At 33.8% G+C, this 19,186-nt stretch overlaps 1 protein-coding gene and 1 long non-coding RNA gene across 2 annotated transcripts; one reads left to right on the top strand and one right to left on the bottom strand.

The window, feature by feature from the left end:
• The first annotated feature begins 736 nt into the window (after positions 1-736).
• LOC107439223 (protein ced-11-like) lies at positions 737-5,131 on the top strand. The gene has a single exon (XM_016051740.3). It carries the CDS (start codon positions 737-739, stop codon positions 5,129-5,131), a length of 4,395 nt encoding a protein of 1,464 aa, XP_015907226.2.
• A 4,700-nt stretch (positions 5,132-9,831) lies between these two features.
• LOC107439227 (uncharacterized) lies at positions 9,832-18,881 on the bottom strand. The gene is made up of 2 exons (XR_011636033.1): positions 18,462-18,881; positions 9,832-10,624 (listed from the first exon to the last, which is right to left on the bottom strand). It is a non-coding gene; the product is annotated as an uncharacterized lncRNA (long non-coding RNA).
• Positions 18,882-19,186: the final 305 nt, after the last annotated feature.

The following is a 19,186-nucleotide window of genomic DNA, read 5'->3' as shown; positions in this document are numbered from 1 at the left end:
CGTCCTTTATTTAACTTTGATTTGTTATTTGTTTATGTATTTTATAGTTACCGTGATATATTTTTGTTTGTGTAATTGGCAACTTCAATGCATAATTAGCTTGTTTATCCTACGTGGCTTCGTGCCTGTTTTTGTGTTCGGTAAGAAACATATAGTGAAATAATAGAAATCTTTGTCAAAGAATATAAAATGTGTCACATAAGAGAATTGATACTTGACGGGCTAGGCTTACTTGAAACGAAATTGAAAGAACAGTTGCTAATGTAAAAGAAAAACACGTTTCAACAACCAATCAGAATCGAAGTATCCACACTACGTCACTTGCAGGTATACCGTTGCTAGTGAAATTACACTTAGGTCAGCCTTAAAAATTAGCATCTATCACAGATCTGGTAAAATGAGCAATCTGGTGATTAATCCTGACTTACGAATAGTGAAAATTTGCGCCACGCCAAGTGATCTACACTCGTTGAGCATATGAAAAAGCGCCACCTTATTATAGATTACATTTCTTTGTCACGACTAACACTGCGATATTATCACCATTTCAATTTTGTTGCTTAATTTTTTGAAGGGCATTAAAATTAGCGTGGTTGTCATGAGTAGAGAATGATTATATCTAAATAATGCCAAGAAACTAAAGAATTTATTGATTTAAAAAATAAGAATAAAGTTTGTATCATTATATGAATAGTAATATAAATTCATAAAAAATTACATACGTATGTAACAAAATATGAATGTTGAATTTGGCAAATGCTCGTTAAAGCGTACCAGTGCTGAGGAAAGTACTCCTGAAAAGTTCCAGCAAAGTAAAAAAGAAGATAACTTCAAGTTTGGTCATCTTTATGATGGAGAGCATACCGAAAAGGCAAAGCACCTGCCATTTATGCTTATTCACCATACAGTTCCAATGGACACCGTCATTTCAGAAATGCTTCATGAATGGAAAATACATCTTCCAAAAATTGTATTGCTAATCATATCCGGATCCAAAAACCATTGTTCCGACTACCACAAAGTAAAAAAGCTTAAGTCTTTGCTAACAGAAGGATTGGTAAATGCTCTGCATACGACTGAAACATGGGTATGTTTGGACAGCCTTGACCGGGAATTCGGTAGGAAACTTGGAAAGGAACACGAAAAAGAAACATATCATCGGAAAGTCTTGATGAAAAGTATGCAGAAACGAGATTCCTTTTATCCAAACAGTGCTTTGATCGGTGTGTGCGCCACCAACAAGGTTAATGTAGTTGAAAAGTTTGGATTGGAAGACAGTGAGGATCACGGTAAAGAAAATGGCAACTTAAACAAGCATTTGAATTATTACATATTTGTTCAGGCTAAGAAAGAACAAAGTAAGAGAAATGAAGAATTTGTTATTTTGAATTTTATTAAATATCTTGGACAAGACAAAAGGATAGGAAATACTGGAGTCCAGGATGACAGAAGTATACCTATAATGGCGATTATTTGTCAAGGTGATTTAGAACAAATTGATCTTGTTCTAAAGTGTATGAAAAATAATTTTCCTGTTTTGGTAATTCAGGGATCATGTGGATTGGCAAATTTATTATTTTTTACTTATAGCCAGGTGATTCGCCGCCCAGAGAGCACAAACGAAGCTGAGTATTTAGAAACAGTTGTAAAGCCCCAGGTTGTTCTAGAAATAAATCGGCATTTTCCTAATTTATACAATTCAGGAGTTTCAGACAGGAAACTTTGCAGTAAATTGATAGACTGCATAAGATATTCAAAACAAGGGGATCGCGAATTTATGACCATATTGAAACCTAGTGATTTAGAAACCAGCAGTGAATCTTTAACTACTTTTCTCTTAAAAGCGTCTCTCAAAAGCCAACTTGAAGTTCAAAGTAAAGATTTCCACCATGTGAAAGATAATCTGCTTTTGGCTATAGACTGGAATTGCCCGGAAGCAGCCAGGACAGAAGTGTTTTCCAAAGATGTAACTAGTAAATTACACGCTGATCATGAAATGTTTGCCAAAGTTTTAATTGCGCCAAGAAGGGAAGAATTTGTAGACATGTTCTTAAGCCAAGGTTTTAAAGTTCATAAATTTCTTGATGGTGATACATTAACTAATCTTTTTGCCGTTTCTTTGAATCGAGAGTATTTCAGAACAGTGATTTGGGAAACTGTTTTTGGACTCGGAAAGACAGCAGTTATGTCCCGACATTTTATAGACACTAAATTAATAAAGTTGTTACAAAAGCTAACAAGCATCCCGGACATTATCAGCACTAAGACTTTAGATCAAAACGCGAGAGGAATGTATAGTAAATACTCATCTACACATGCAGAGCAAAAAGCTCTCGTTGCATTAGCTATTTGGAGTATATTGTCATACCGAATTAGTCTCGCTAAAGTAATATGGAAATACTCAGCTCAACCAATTCATTTGGCTCTTGTTTATTCAATAATTCTTAATAAGACCCAATATTCAATACCGGAGTTTATTCTGAATGATGAAATAAAGAAAGACGTCATGGAGTTTAACTTGATGGCTGCGGAATTAATGGCTCTCTGTTACGAAAAAAGCACCCAACGTGGTTTGAATTTACTGCGTGATAAGGACGATTTATGGTCATTTAAGCCTCTATTGGAAATAGCTGCTTTTGCAAAGAATCGCCAATTTATTGCAACCGAGTGCTGCCAGCTATATTTGGATAACCAATTAAATGGTAGGCTGATCATAAAAGATTTGCCTTATGGAGATTTTACAGTACCTAAGGGCGTAAAAATTATTCTGGCTGCATTATTTGTTTTCCCAATGTGGTTTTGGGTTGATCCACCCGAAGTTGAAACAGCATCAACTGAATCAAATGAACTGAAACAAATTGAAAATAATATTGAGAAAATTGATTCGAAGACTTTTATAAAAAGGGATCTCGGTTCTGCACTTTTAAAAAGTATTTACAATTTGTATAGCTCACCAATATGTAAATTTTGGTTATGCCAAGTGTTTTACGCGATATATCTTTTTTTATTCAGCATTGCCGTTTTGTGGCCTTCGTGTGGAAATCCACGTTTGGATTTCTGGATGAGTGTATGGACAGGAGTAATTATTATCGATGCACTATACCAGATACTAATTTTACCAGAGAGTGCTTCTTTAAAGTTAAGGTACATCGAAGTTCTATGGATGATAATATTTTTCTTATGTTACACAAGTAATAGAGTGCTAATGTATAAAAACTTCATCACTCCATATGTAATAAAAGTCATATTATGTTTGGCATTATTATTTTTCTTCTATCGAGTGATTTTTCGAGCTTTTACCCTTTCACCAAAATTAGGACCTATGTTATATCAAATCAAAAGAATGGCACTTGTTGATTTCTTAGGTTTTATCAGAGTAACAGCGCTCATCATGTTCAGCAACGGTGTAGTGATACACGCAATTATCTATCCGGATTACCCGTTCACGTACGAGCTTTTTAAAAGAATATTTTACAGAACTGCACTATCCCTATTTAAAATGACAGTACCTGAACTTGGAACAGTTCACCCGAAGTGTATAAGGCTTAAGAGATCTCCAAACGGACTCAGTTTTTATGGACTCCCTGATTACGAGTGCAGGGTTGGGAAATACTTTTTACCAGAATGCCCGAATCCAGGAATCTGGCCTTATGTTTTCAGTTTTCAATATTTCCTTTTACTTCGCATTGTTCTTTTGACATTATTAATGGCGTTATTTAGCAATACGCAAACGAGATTGGCAGAAGTAGGTACTGAAATTTGGAAATATCATCGTTATCAAACGATTTATGACTTCTCCAATCGCGTTGCTTTTCCAGCTCCTTTTAGTCCAATCATGTACTGCATTAAATTCTTCAAATGCATTTATTCTTTCCTCTGTCGAACAAAAAGTAGAAAATGTCGAGCAGGAGCTATGAAAGAAGAAGATTTACAGTATTGGAAGGATCTAACTTCAGATTACTACACGCGCAATTTGAAAGAAACCGTTCGCGTTGAAAATTCTTCGAAGTCTCGTATAGAAAAATGGATTTTTTTAAAAGAAGAAATTGGCAAGCAGAAACTTATGATAAGAAATTGGCAAGGGCACTTGACGGACATACAGATTCGATCAAAACACACTTATAAGGTCTTGAGAAACAGTCAATTACAAGTATCTCTTAGAAAACGACTAGGAATGGAGAATGTACCACAGCTATTTTCCAGGATCAGTCCATACCCCAATACACAGGTATTCCGATTTCCGGTTTCAGATAAGCGAGTGCAATGGAGCAACAGTTGGCAAAATTACGAACCAATTGCTTATACAATGCCGAAAGAAGACTTTTCGCCCGATGTACGCCCATACGTTGATATTGACATACAGAGAATTAGAGAAGCTGAAGGGGATGACTTTAAAATGCCCATGTTTCAGTGGAATACATCGTCCGTCAGTCCGGTAGGTATCAGTTATAATCGCCTGTCTTGGATTCGAAATAAATTTGGCAACCCTTTCATGTACAGTCTGGATACCGATGACTTGCCAATGAATCCCCAGGGAAGAACAGGTCTCCGAGGTCGTGGTTATCTTCCTCGATGGGGACCCAATCACCATATCTACGTTATTGTCACTCGTTGGCAAGAAGTTGAGTCAGCGTTTTATCATCAATATCTTGAAGTTGTTTTATCCACTAAAGATGATTTGTTTTTACCCGGAGGTTTTGTTACGTCTGAAAACCCCTATTCCACTATACGAACGATTTTTCAAGCGATTGATGAATGGTTTTCGGAAGAAGACATGTTGGATTTTTTTAAATCATTGTCGAGTGATATTCATGTTACCAAAGCCAAAAATAGACGCGCTTCCATCCACGGTAAAACTCAGTCGGCAGGTGTTGAAGAAAATGACGCAATGATTTCTGAAAGAGTTTTGAAAGGTTATCTAGACGAAGCTGTTAACACAGATCAGGCATGGTGCGAAGCTGAAGTTTGGCATGTTCATTATGATGGTTTATGCAAAATTGATCACTATTTTGATAGTGATTTTAAATGGGTCGTTTTGAATGAAGAAATTCTGAATAGAGTTCCACCAGGTCAAGCTTATCTCTTGAATCACGTTGCAAAGAAAATGAAGGCTAGTTTAGATGTCTTATAAAAGCAGCTTTCTAAGAAAGGATACTTTGTCATAAAAATATTGTAACCATTTCAGAGTTAAGTCATAAATGTATCTCCTATCTGTATTTCTCCTATCAAACACTCTGTGGTTATTTTGAAAATTATTTTAGAGTTTTAAGTTAATTATAAATGCTCTCTCCAAAAATACTTAGGTATTAGTAAATATTTAGATGTATGTTGACCAAAAATTCTTCAATAATGCGACTTTTTCTTTTGTGTATATAATTTGATTTTTATTTGATATACCCAACTAAAAATAACAATGGAAACACCGTGGTTAAGAGACTGAACTGTCATTGCGAAAAATCAGGGCTCTATCTTCAGTGCTGGCTTAAAGCTTATCCAGCGTAACGATGGTATCAGCTACTATGGGAAGTAAAATCGGTCGGTGCGCAATGTTAGCACCCCATTGAGACTATTAATTTATTCATTTAGAGTAAACTATGAAATTTCAAATGCCTGAAAAATGTGTTCAGAATATGAAAAAGCATACAAATCAGTGCAGAATTACTTCGCCACTGAGTAATCGTGTAATATGTTTGCATTTTGATTTCTTTTTTTTCCCTCAGCATTTGAAATTTCGTGGTTTACTCTAGATTAACCTGAATTCACTTTTTCCTAGACATTAAATTTTAAATTAATGTAGGATTTACCACAGTATAGCTTCCGCTGATCCCTAATTGATGTGTATCATCTTTATAACGACGGTAGTCGAAAGTAAACGAGTTTGGTGCAGTTCTCGTGATAGCCAAACAATGAGGAAACCATGTTTGTAGAGTGTTAATACTCGTTCTTTTAACGAAGGTATCACTCTCTCCTGAAGAATTACTATCTTGCATGAACTCTGGAGATTTAGCTCAAGAGTTCCTGTGATATGGATGACTGACCATGTGAAGCTAAACACAGATGGTGCTAGAGGTTAAAAAGACTTCCGGGGGTTACTACTTCTGAATGATTTGTACTCCTAAATGAGAAAAAGCGCGCCATCCGATATACTAATAGTGTTTACAATATACAAGGGCGCCGGCAGCGGGGTGCAAGGGGGTGCACTTGCACCCCCCCTGGCTTTTTTTAAACAATTAAAGAGTATAAAAAATTTTTTATTAAAAATATTTTTATTCAAAAGCAAATAGTTAAGCAATTATTGATACATAACAATTAAAAATTGTTTAATCAAACAAGAATTGTAATAGTCTTGTTAGCTGTCCAAATCTGTTTATAACATTTTCGATGAATTCTGAGTCATCTTTGAATATTTTCTTATGCACACTGAGCATGCACAAACTACTTAATCTTTCGTGAGACACTGTAGTACTGATTCCATGTTTTCATGCGTCGCATTGTACTAAAAATGCATTCAATAGTGCACGTAGTAGCTTGAAGAGTTAGGCCAATTTTGGTTGCCTCCGCTACAGCTGGATAAAACGGTGTGGCCTCAATATCTAAATCGATGTTCTATTCGAGGGATTCATAAGAATTTTCTCTATTCCTCCACATTTCGGATCACGTAAATTCGTAATTTTTTAAAATATCTTGTTAAGAATGAAGAAATGTACAGGTATAGGAAAAAATAATAGGAACATCTGTGAAAGAATGGAGTCGTTCTCGACCGTCCAATAAGCGGCGGGCACGTGTCGCAAGAATGTGCCACCTAGTGGTGATGAAAGGCAAGGTATCTGTCTAGCATTTGTCAGTGTGAGATTTGCAAGAGAAAAATCTGTTTCTAGCAAAACGAGATTATGTAGGACCTTAAAAGAGGCATGATAATCGGAGCTCGCCTGGCTGGAGCGTCCGTGTCCAGAACAGCGAACCTTGTAGGTGTTTCAAGGACCACTGAATCAAGGACTCTGTCGGCATACACAAAGTTGGGTAAGGCGTCTTCGGTGAGGCACAACAGCGGCAGGAAGTCGAAGTTGTCAGACCGTGATAGGCGGGTGTTGAAGAGGATAGTCGCTCGAAAACGCAAGACAACACTGCCGGTGATAACATCCGAGATGAATACCCACCTTCAGAACCCTGTATCCATGAAAACTATTCAACGGGAGTTGCATGCTGCTAACATTCATGGCAGAGTAGCTATTCCAAAACCGTTAGTTTCAGCGCGGAATGCTTTGAAGAGACTACAGTGGTGCCAAGACCACCTACAATGTACACAACTGCAATGGGAACGAGTCATCTGGTCTGATGAATCCTCTTTTGCCCTATTCCAGACCACCGGACGTGTGTTCGTATGGCGAACGCCGGCAGAAGCATTTCATGTTGACTGGCTGGTTTCAACCGTGAAACATGGAGGTGGTTAAGTGATGGTGTGGAGCGCTATATCTGCCCGTGGATTGGGGCCTCTCGTTGTCTTGAGGGGGTGGTCAAAGGGGACCATTACCGAAGCATTCTTGCAGATCATCTTCACCCTATGCTTCATACTCTCTTTCCGGGAGAACGTCCTGTGTTCCAAGATGACAACGCCCCTGTTCACACGTCTCACTGTGTTCAAACATGGTTAAATGAGCATAATGATGAAGTGGACCATCTAACGTGGTGTCCTCAGTCCCCTGATCTCAATATCATTGAGCCTTTGTGGGGTTTTTTGGAGAAAAAAGTCCGTGCTCGGTTTCCTCCTCCACGCACACTCTCTGAACTCGAGACAGCCCTGCAAGAGGAATGGCTGCAAATTCCAATGAACTTTTGTTCAAGACCTTTACTTGTCAATCCCTCGTCGAATGCAAGCTGTCATTCAGGCCAAAGGTGGCCATAACTCACAGGTGTTCCTATTATTTTGTTCTATACCTGAATCTTGAAAAAAATTAATAGATGGAAGTATATGAAATAACAAAAAAAAACATAATAGCAGAATATTTAAAAAAAAAAGAAAAATTGGAGGGGGGTCAGTTTGTTAGACGGTTGCACCCCCTTTTATATTATTCTGCCGGCGCCCTTGACAATATAACACATTTTTTCCAATTTAAATTGACACGAAACAGGCAAATGAATTCGAAAGACTTCGCAAATAAAGTATGATGCAACCGAAAAAATAGCAAACGATATTTTAGACACATATAGCCAAATAAGGGACAAAGCTCAAAACATGGCAAACCTTACGCCCTATTTTCGTTTTCATATTAATTTTCTTAAAGTAGTTTTAAGGCCTGTTTACACGATTCAAGTTCACGGACGAAGATTTATTGAAATTGATGGAAACTTGTTTTGCTTGGAGCTTTGAATTATCCAAGTTCTTGGTCCAAGTCCTTGGATTTCCATCCAAGTTTTTCCCCCCTTAACCAATCAGATTCTTAAGTTCTGTGACAACATAAACAATTAAATTACAATAATAAAACTTCCTAGAATATTAAGTCAGTTTCGGAAGTTTTCTAAATTTCTTCCGATTTTATAAAGCTTGTACAGAGTTTACATTGAGTCAACCATCCAAATTTCGACATTTTCCACCAAACATTACATTTGTTTTTCTCTCACTCAAATGAAGTGAAAAATATAATACTAAGTGAAATTAAGTTCTAAGTGACATTTAAGTAAATTTGTTCGAAAATTTATACATTGACAACGGAGCACAAAGAGTATACGCCTTGTCTTTGTGTCTTGCTTGCAAGTTTAATGTAGCAGAATCAATAATTCCCAAATTCATTTAAATATTCACATGATTGGCGCTTTAATTTTAAGGTAGGTAACAAGTCGAGTGTTACCAAAAGCATTTGGACTCTTTTTTTCCACTCTGAAAACGCAGAGGTTAATATTTAAATAACTCCACCCACCAAGATTTAAGAAATTTAAGCATTTGATTAAATGAATGTTTTTAAGTTTAATAAAATAAAAATTGTGAAATCTGAACCTTTAGTTCTAATTCACTAATTTTCAAGAACTCTAAAATTCTAATTTTCTGAGATTAGAATTTCTTCCGATTTCATAAAATTTTTAATTTTCTGAACACTAAGGAATCAGAAATTTTTCAAAAATATCCTTTAAAATCTTTCACCATTTCTTAAAATATTAAATACAACTTGCTGTTAGTTTATTATTATTAGTAGTTTCATTATTGAGAAGAATCAAAGGCGGCAATTACGGATCTTTCCTAAAATGTAGGAATCAAAACTTTTTTATTCTCCATAATATTTCAGAATCAAATAAAATATTTATACCCCTCTCAAGAGCCGCGGCTGCTTATAGCGAGTTCGCCTCTCAATGAGGTGGCCCAGGTTCGAACCTGCGCTAGCTGGTTGATAAGAGTTCTGCTCCTAGTTCATAATGGCCACAGTGCTGAAGCAAAAACAAACTCAGTGGCAGATGAATCATAGGTTAGGACCCCCTTGCCGTCATGATCGTGGGAAGTTTTCGTGGTTTTCCTCTCCATGTCTCGCAAATGTCGTATAGTTTCATTAAAAAGCCCTTCAAGAAGGCTAGTTTGTCTCAATGCTTTACCCACAAGTTCCCTTGCCTTCTGTGATTCCACGGCAAAATGACAAGGTTACCGAGTCCAATCATAGTATGAAATTCAATCAGTCAATGTATTGAATCAATTTAGTTTTGCTTGCTTTTGGTTTCTTTTTTTTTTATTTAGAAAGGATACGGAGTTTATTACTGATAGTCGTCAAGTCAGAATCGGATAGGATGTTCAACTCTGGTTATAAAATACCTTTAGCAGAAGCTATAAATCATATTAGTGCAATAAGCTGAACAATCACAAGAAAAATTTATTTTTAAAAGAAATGTCAATTACATACATTTTTGAAAGAACAACAAGATAAATACAAACTGCTACTAAAATTTTTTAGACAGGGATTTAAAATACTGAAAAGAGTATGTAAGCTTTTCTCCCTTGTAGAAATGCTTAATTGTAGCATTTATTACCAGTTGGAAGGAAATGAAAATAGCCCATTGAATTCTCAGTCTAAAATGCTCAGTTCCGTAATAAAAAAGATACACAAGTGTTGATAAAATGTGGAGAAGTAAAAAACACACAGTGACCGTCGTTTGATCTAGAACACTACTTTCCCAATCGATGGTAATTAAAAGCATGCTACTCATGATGGAATAAAAAGCAGTCTGTGAAACGAATTCTTCGGAATCTGTTTCCACACAAAAAGCAGCTGAGCGAAGTACGTAGATCAAGTCTACTAAAAAACTCAGCGGTTGGGAAAATGATACGTAGATGGGTAAAGCTAGCACTGCTATGTTTGCATTCCACAATATACACAAGGAAAGTGCGAAACACAGTAAGAAATTTAAAAGCAAGATGGCGAAACTGGTTACGAATGGCGTTTCAAGAAGCAATGTGATGAATGTGCAGCCCACCACGAAAAGTCGATGTGACATGTAACTGTTATCGGTGGCGTACAGACTTTTGTAGGTGTTTAAGGCAATAAAGAGGATCGTGCTTATTTCCAATGGAACGGACCATATGGGTTGAATGTTGAGTATCATATCCCGTATCCACATAAAAGAATTGGGAAGAATATTGTTTGGCCTGAAAATTAAAAAGATAAATTAAGATGAAGTTTAAAAAACTCAAGTTTACATAAAAAATAACATGAAACCTTTAAATGATAAGCTTCTTGTATATTTTGGGCTGAAAATAAAGCATTAGGGAGATTTCGCAACTTTAGTTTCCGTACCCTCCCATCAAGTAATTGCGCATTCGTCGCAGTTCTGGTGAAATGGACATGCACTCGTGAAAAAAATATCAAATTTACGTAAGTGAAAATAAGAGATTTTGCAAAAATCCGTAAATTAAAAACGCTAACGTTGTGGAATATCATTTTAACTTGGACCACAAAATCAAAAACATTTAGAATGGAAGCAGACTATTTCTTTAAAACTGTGGCATACGATTCAAGATGCTTTACACTATGTAAAACTGCAGATATGTGAACAAAAAAATTTGGTAGATCATAGATTTTAATGAATTCAGCGATTAAGAATGCAGTTTATTATTAATATTTCTGAACTTCTATTATTTAACTTCTTTTAACTAAATTGTATTGGTAAAATAAATGTAATTTATAATTTTGAAATGACGAAAATACAGTAGAGTCCCGATAATCCGAGCCCCGGTTATCCGAGTTTCCGCTTTAACCGAGCTATCAAATATTTTAAGGTTTTTTTTTGTTCTAGTTTATTTTTAAAAATATCGCCGAAAAATAAATCTGAATTTTATCTCCCAAACACTCGGGAAAACAAAATCTAACAACTTGATCCCATGAAATGATCATTAATATCGCCAATAATGAAAATGAACCTAGCGAAGATGATGAAGACAGTGACGATGAAAATCAACATATAAAAATCTCTCACACAGATGAACTTAAAGCTGTCGAAAATGCTACTGAATACATAGAACAACAAAAAGAGGCGACACCAGCCTTCCTGCTATCCCTAAAAAATGGCGAAACATTGCTACAGAAAAGCACCAAAGTTATGTAAAACAAAAAACGATTAAGGACTTTTTTTAAATAATAACTCTTTAATTCTCGCAAAGTATACTTTTTAAGTTTTTTCAAGTAAGCTTTTCAATAATAATAGGAATTGTACGTGGTATACTCGTATAAATTTTATATTTCTTAAATATATTACATTTATACCTTTTCTTTCTTTTTTTATACTCTTCGTTTTAACCGAGTTTTTCAGTTATCCGCATTAACTCGGATAATCGAGACTCTACTGTATCTCTAGTTTCTTATGGAACTAGTGCAATGAGTCCACTTAGACAACCATAATGTTACCAAACACGATTATTTTTTTATTGTATGAACCAATGGTTGTAAGATCACATGGTTCGTTTTTAAATTTCTTTAATAAATTTTTTCAAATTTGCATTCCATGTCCACATTATTATTTCGAAGTTAGGCTTAAACCGAAAACATTAATAGCTATAAACATGCTTGTTTTTTGTAGCGTAAATCACGCCAACGTAGCAAAGATGCGTTGCCTCTAAAATAGACGTGAGCATGCGCAATTGCTCCACCAAAGAGTTAATCTTATCTTCCAAGATAATGCTTCTCTTCAAGTTTTGGATTTTGCCGTGGTTTCAAATTATTAAATAATTTCTATGTCTTACAATTTGAAATTTATAGTTAATTATTAAAATTCATTAAAAAAAACATTAATTTGAGACGTTAACTTTGAAAAACTAGTTTTATAACTTTGTGAGAAAATGCAACTTATTTTTACGCAAAGTTTGAGATAAGATTGCGTGCAAAAAGTAAATTAACATTAAAGGAACCAAATTTCAAACAGCTCTCCTCTAAGCTATTGGAACTACATTTTTCAAATTGTGGTTGCATCCAACATTTCGATGCTCGAAACCGCGTGATAAAAAGGCATTCAAATAAAATGTTTTTGCTCCCGATTTCATAACTTAAAATATCGATTTCACTGCTTAATTAGCGTGAAGTATATGTAGCTACACATTTTAGATTACTCACAAGATCAAAAGTTAAGGTTTTTCCTAATTTGAGTACTTTTTTAATTTTTTTTTTAATTTGTTTTTTCAATTGGTTTGTTTAATTTGCTTTAATTACGTGCGAGTAACTTCTCTACTACCAAGATTTTTAAATTAAGTTCTATCCTTATATAGTATTTCATAAAAAGTATTTTTGAGATTAACACATTTATGAACCGACATGGAAATGACGTAATAATAACAAACAGAGGTTACTGATATCTCATCAATTTATCATGCGTATTATCAAATAGGTAGGCATGCGAATTTTATTAAATCTCTTTGACAAATAATTATAGCAATAAAAAGGGTGTTTCTATGGAAAAATTTATACCTAAGAATTTTTTTTTCCGCAAAAAGTTTAGTTTTGTCATTGTAAATGATACTTGGAAAATGAACTACTCTCGTCTGAGCGCTTTATCTTTTTCAAAAGAAAATTGGATTGATATAAGGGATTAAATTGAATTTCTTCTAAACAGGCAAGTAAAGCATTTTTCTGATTAATTTCTTCACATAACATTAAAAAAAAACAAATTCAGAGCAGACTGAACTATTAGTTTAAAAAATTATCTGGGTTTTATTCACAAAAAGTACATTTTTGTAAGTAACAATTTACGAATCTGACATTGCTATCTAAACAAGTGAGGCATATTTTGTCTCGCTGAATCGAACGAGACTTTGCTGAAGTCAATAGAACGATATAAAAAGAATTTTATATACGAAGAATATTATTTTTAACATGCAGCACACTTTACTTTGCTATTTATTGGCTATCAAAATCTGTTAAGTATATTTTCTAAAGAAATTTTTCATGCCGAATTTAATGAGAAAATCCAAGTCATTCTGATAAATAGCCATAAAACTATAAGGGTTTTTCTCACTGTTACAATCCAAGATTAGTACTTTTTACTCAAAAACCCTATAGCCAACTTATGAAATACACCCTTGTGCAAATTAATTGAAGCAAACTTTTTTTTCCGTGTTTTTTAAGGAAGATGTTTTGGGGTTGTTTCGGTTACAATGGGGTTGGATCTTTGCAGCCTATTGACGGTATGATGCGTTCTGAACAGTACATTACTATTCTGGGTAAAAAAGTTGTTCCAGAGTTGAAGAAACGATACCCTGATGGAACAGGGATTTTTCAACAGGATTTAGCTTCTTGCCATACGCTCAAAATTGTCAAGAAATTCATGTCTGAGAATCAAATTGAGACATTGGAATGGCCAGGGAACTCTCCGGATATCAACCCAATTGAGAATCTCCGGGCCATATGCAAGAATCGCCTATTAAATATGGACTGTACAATTATGGAGAAGCTAATCACGGCGTTAATTCATGTGTGGTACAAGGACACAATTATAAATGACTGTAAAAAATTAGTGGAATCCGTGCCGAATCGTGTCCAAATGTTAATAAAGTGTCGTGGGATCATATTATGTCATACCTGCCAACTTTCACTCTTTCTGACAATGGATTTTCAGAGTGGTTGTAAAACAATAAACGAAAAACAATCTGATTCTAAAATATGTTTATATTTTGATCCCGTTGAAATTCGCTTGTGCAAGGATTATTACGCTTTTATATATTTAATGCAATTATTAATATGTAGTGGTGGTCAAACTAATTTATAATTATCATTATAAATCAAAAAGTTAATTGGAATAACCTGAGTATTGCTACCACTTTGAATATGAAAATAAAATCTTCCGGAAAATCCGGAAGAGTTGGCAGGTATGTTACGTACAAAAATTTTTTGAATTTGTATAAATTTAAATAAAATAGCATTTTCTCTTAGTTTTCTGAATTTATTGAGTGTGTTTCAATTAATTTGCACAAAGGTGCATTAGCCTTTTTTATTTATGTTTGATCACATTCTATTAAGCGTGAACAAAAAATTAAGAAAATATGGATCAATGTCCGGCGATTAATAGCAAGTACAGAGATGTATATTTTTTGTACACAATTCCTCATAACTTCTAAAATTATTAGTCTGTTCACCACGGAATTATACTCATTTAATTTAGCGTGAAAAAAATACTGAAAAAATACAAAATAAACTGTCTCAATTGTTTAAAATCAATGCCAGACGATTGATAGCAAGTACAAAGACGTATATTTTTGTCCGCAATTCCCTTATAACTTACTAATTATTAGTCTGTTCACATTTGAATTACACTTTATAAATTCAGCGTGAAAAAAATACTGTGGAAGCGATGCCTTACTTCAGTTTCTAACCGAAATTAAATTCTCCCTCTCAAATAAACTCCATTTTTNGACTGTACATAGATGTATATTTTTTTGTACACAATTCCTTATAACTTCTAAAATTATTAGTCTGTTCACCTTTGAATTACACTTTATAAATTCAGCGTGAAAAAAATACTGTGGAAGCGATGCCTTACTTCAGTTTCTAACCGAAATTAAATTCTCCCTCTCAAATAAACTCCATTTTTATGAAAATAGTTATTTGAGAGTTTTTTTTAATAGTAAGGAGTTTTTTATTATCATTCATAAGGACATCAAAACTTATACGTGAAAAAATATTTTTGGCTCTTGTTTTTCCTACGAAAATGTAATATTTCTGGATTTTCTTTACAAATGAAACGAACAAGAGAAAAATTACGGAATAGTATTAATACTAAATACAATGATTTTCCACGATGTACTCTGGAAAATATTAGATAGACTTTACCAAAATATATCGTCTATATAACTAGCTTCCTATATATTATACAACATTTGGTTATTAAATATCTCTTGAAAAGTATTTAGACTTTTCTTTCCGTTTGTATGACTTTTCAAAGAGATTGCCTATGGAAAAATATAATTAGACATACCTTCATCCTAGGAGTTTTTAATTACAATGAAAAATAAGACATTTGAGAAATGCAATACAAGCAAAATATATAAATGTTTGTGTCTATCGGATCTTGTTTCATGACAAAAATGTGAAGAAGTAAACCTTAAAAATATCATTTAATATGAGAGAAATAAACTGTTTCCTTTTTTGTTAATAATTAAGAATAACTGAAACTGTTAAATTAGTTTAATTGAATTTTTTTAAAATTTTTTTTGCAGCTAAGAGTGTCCATAAAACAGAGAACCATCAATTTTACGTCAAAAATCTATATATTTCACCTTTAAATTTTACTAAGCATTCGTAAAATTTATGGAAAACAAACGCCGTATTATACAAAAAATTAAAATTTACGTGAAATTATACGTAAGCATATTCGTTTATAGTAACCCATTTATACTACTTTTAAATATTATTTTAATAGCAAATTTGCTTCGTCAATAATGAGTAAAATACAGAAAAGCATTTTTACTAAATTATTNCCTACGCAGACTGATCCAAGTGGTCACCCACCCGCACACTGACCGCAGCCAGTGATGCTTGACTTCGGTGATCTGCTGGGAACCGCGTCTTAACGATCAGTCCACTGCGGGACGAGACTTCACTGGGATTCAACTGTAATGGTATTCATAGGAGTTTGGGTTGAGACTTAATTGAATTTTCAAACGTCGTATTATCCAAAGAATTAAAATTTACGTAAAATTATACGTAAGCATATTCGTTTATAGTAACCCATTTATACTACTTTTAAATATTATTTTAATGGCAAATTTGCTTCGTCAATAATGCGTAAAATACAGTAAAGCATTTTTACTATATCTAAAGAGTAAATTCACTTCGTCAATATTACGTAGTATATTACATAAATTATGAAGTAAGTATATTACATAAATTATGAAGTATATTACGAAGTCAATATTACGTAAATATTCTTACGAAAATAAAATGGTAAATTTATTTTGTCAATATCACGTAAAGTATACGGAAGTTTTTTTTACCAAAATTTAAATAGTAAAATATACGCCAACATTTATACGAAAACTGTACAAAACTTTCTTACCAAAATTTAAAGATAAATTTGCTTCGTCAATAATACATAAAATATGCGAAAACAATCTTATTGAAGGTTAAAATACATTCTGTTAATAGTATACAAAATATATCGAAACTTTATCAAATATCTCAGTATTAATATCATTCCGTCAGTATTACGTAATATTTATGTATTAAGCGTAATGATTTTACAGATTTCCCAAAAATTTACGTATTATGCTGCGTGGGTATTTCCTTCACAGATACATATTTCTGATTAAAAATCTTATTTTATGCAATTCTTTCGAGTCCCAAAAGATTTAACGAACAGGGAAATTATATTTTGCGTAATTAAAGTAAGTTGATCAATTTTCAGGAAACTTCCTAATCAAAAAATGTAAATGAAAGCTCAACAGCGTTCAACTTGGTCATTTTATTTTTAAAAATCTCTGCTTTTTGTACTATATTGTCGTGCAATAGAAAATCTGAATTTATAAAAATTTCAAAATTGAGATTTTTATATATGTGGCATTTTCGTATAATATTCTGTAGAGAAAAAAAAATTGAAAAATTCATTTTATCAATTTTCTGAAATTCTATTTTATCTTTCATAGCATCAGCAGCAGAAAGAAAAGAGTGGTCAAACCGCTTTTTTCGAAATCTGTCGAATTACTTTTTTACTATCATGAAATGATGTCTTAACTGCTCGGTAATACAGTTGGAACATTATGAGGTATAGTTAAGAAATCTCAACATACTTTACTGAAGGGCAATTGAAAACACAACGATAGTGCTTCATGATAAATTTTGAGATAAGTGGCATGACAACTATTTTCTTGCTATTCATATTGCTATGAACACTAAAATAGAATTTTTAAGAAAAATACGGATGAAAATTTTTTTTCTTTCATTGGAAATAAGTAGCTTATAATACAAAAATACCAAATATATTTTTAAAAAATCACGATTTTGAATGTTTTGTCGCTTACGTTCATTTTCCTATTGCACGGTGGTAAACTATTGTAAACTAACATAGTAGGTAATCTAAGGTAGAAAACTAACTATTTCTGTCTCAAATATTTTTCAAATATACACTGTGAAAAATGAGAACACCTTAATAACTTTTAATTTAATGATCGTATTTTCGCGTACTACAACTTTATAGTTGGAGATGGCTTAACTTTAAATGTGCTAACTAGCTAAAGCAGACGATATTTTAAGTTTCGAAATTAGACACAGATGTACTTTCTGAGAACAAACATTCATTTTTTTTTTCAATGTATTCAAATTCTTGACCAGGGGAAACAGGGGAATAGCATACATACTGGAAAATATGTGATAGTAATTTAGTTTATGCAGGAGAGACAGAGTCCGTACAATGTTTATTTTTAATTTTAAAAACCTATTTAGCTTTTAAATTTAAATTTGTGCAAGAACTTGCTTACTTTACAACTCAAAAAGTTTTCAGACCGTTAGTAAATAACAGAAAATAATTGCTAACATGGAATAAATATGCTGAATAAGAATTTGTTTTTTTTTATTCGCTTCAGTAGTTATGGAGGTATGGCTATAAGTAAGCTACATGTAAAATTAACATTAACGGGATTAAACTTTTGACTGTTTTGCTGCTTAAATTATAAGAAAAGTCTTTTCAAAATCGCTGTCAACCCCTCTCCCCCATATTTTAATGGTCAACAATTCAAAATCATTAAAAAAGGCTGGTTATTCAAAGACAGTGCGTTTTTGTGACTTATTTTATTTCTTTAAATATCATCTGCAATAGTTAAGTAGCATATTTATGGTTAAGCTTTAAGACTATTCATTGAAAATCTAATTATTACACCTTTATTATTATTTAGATGTTCCTCTTTTATTATTTCGCACTGTTTATTGAGGAAAAATGTAATAATTTTTATACCGTATACACTCCGAACGAAACATTAATTCTAAAAAGATTATCAAAACAGAAAATACCTCCAACGGGCACCATATATTTGGATCTCCACCATGTTAAGACTGCAAGCCGAAAATATATTCAAAATAACCAAGAATGTAACTCTAGTTTGCGGGTGAAGTGCAGCAAACAACTGCCAGAGAAGGGTGAACTGCAACAAATCGCATCGAGGCAACAGTGATTGAGACGCTTAACATTTTTCAAAGATGCGCGCGCATTTTTAGGGATGAAGTAGTGATAATAGAAATTTATTTATGTCGCACTAGAGCTGCACTAAAGGCTATGGGTGTCTAGGAAACATTTCGGGGGATGATCCAAAGACTTTGGTAGTCCGAAATTCTTAATAGTTATCTTTGGTAGTCCGACGACCTGTGCGAGAAGTTGAGAACTCTAAGTTAGAAAAGTCGTGGACTAATCCCCCCACCCTTCGTCGTCCCTTCAAAGGCTGATCACACATCCGCTGACTCTTTGAGACTTCACTGTTGTTGTTGTTGTAGTTCATTTACGTCGCACTAGAGCTGCACAATGGGCTATTGGCGACGGTCTGGGAAACATACCTGATGATGATCCGAAGACCCCCGCTTCGGTAGCCCGACGATCTGCACGCGAAGTCGAGCACTTTACGGTAGAACAGTTTAACGAGGACCCATACCGCACACCCTCGGTCCCTACGCAGACTGATCCAAGTGGTCACCCACCCGCATACTGATTGCAGACAGTGATGCTTGACTTCGGTGATCTGCTG

Source organism: Parasteatoda tepidariorum, chromosome 2, assembly GCF_043381705.1.
Source record: "Parasteatoda tepidariorum isolate YZ-2023 chromosome 2, CAS_Ptep_4.0, whole genome shotgun sequence".
Taxonomy (NCBI): Eukaryota; Metazoa; Arthropoda; class Arachnida; order Araneae; family Theridiidae; genus Parasteatoda; species Parasteatoda tepidariorum.
Note: the sequence above shows the minus strand (reverse complement) of the source record. Positions and strands in the feature narration are given on the sequence as shown.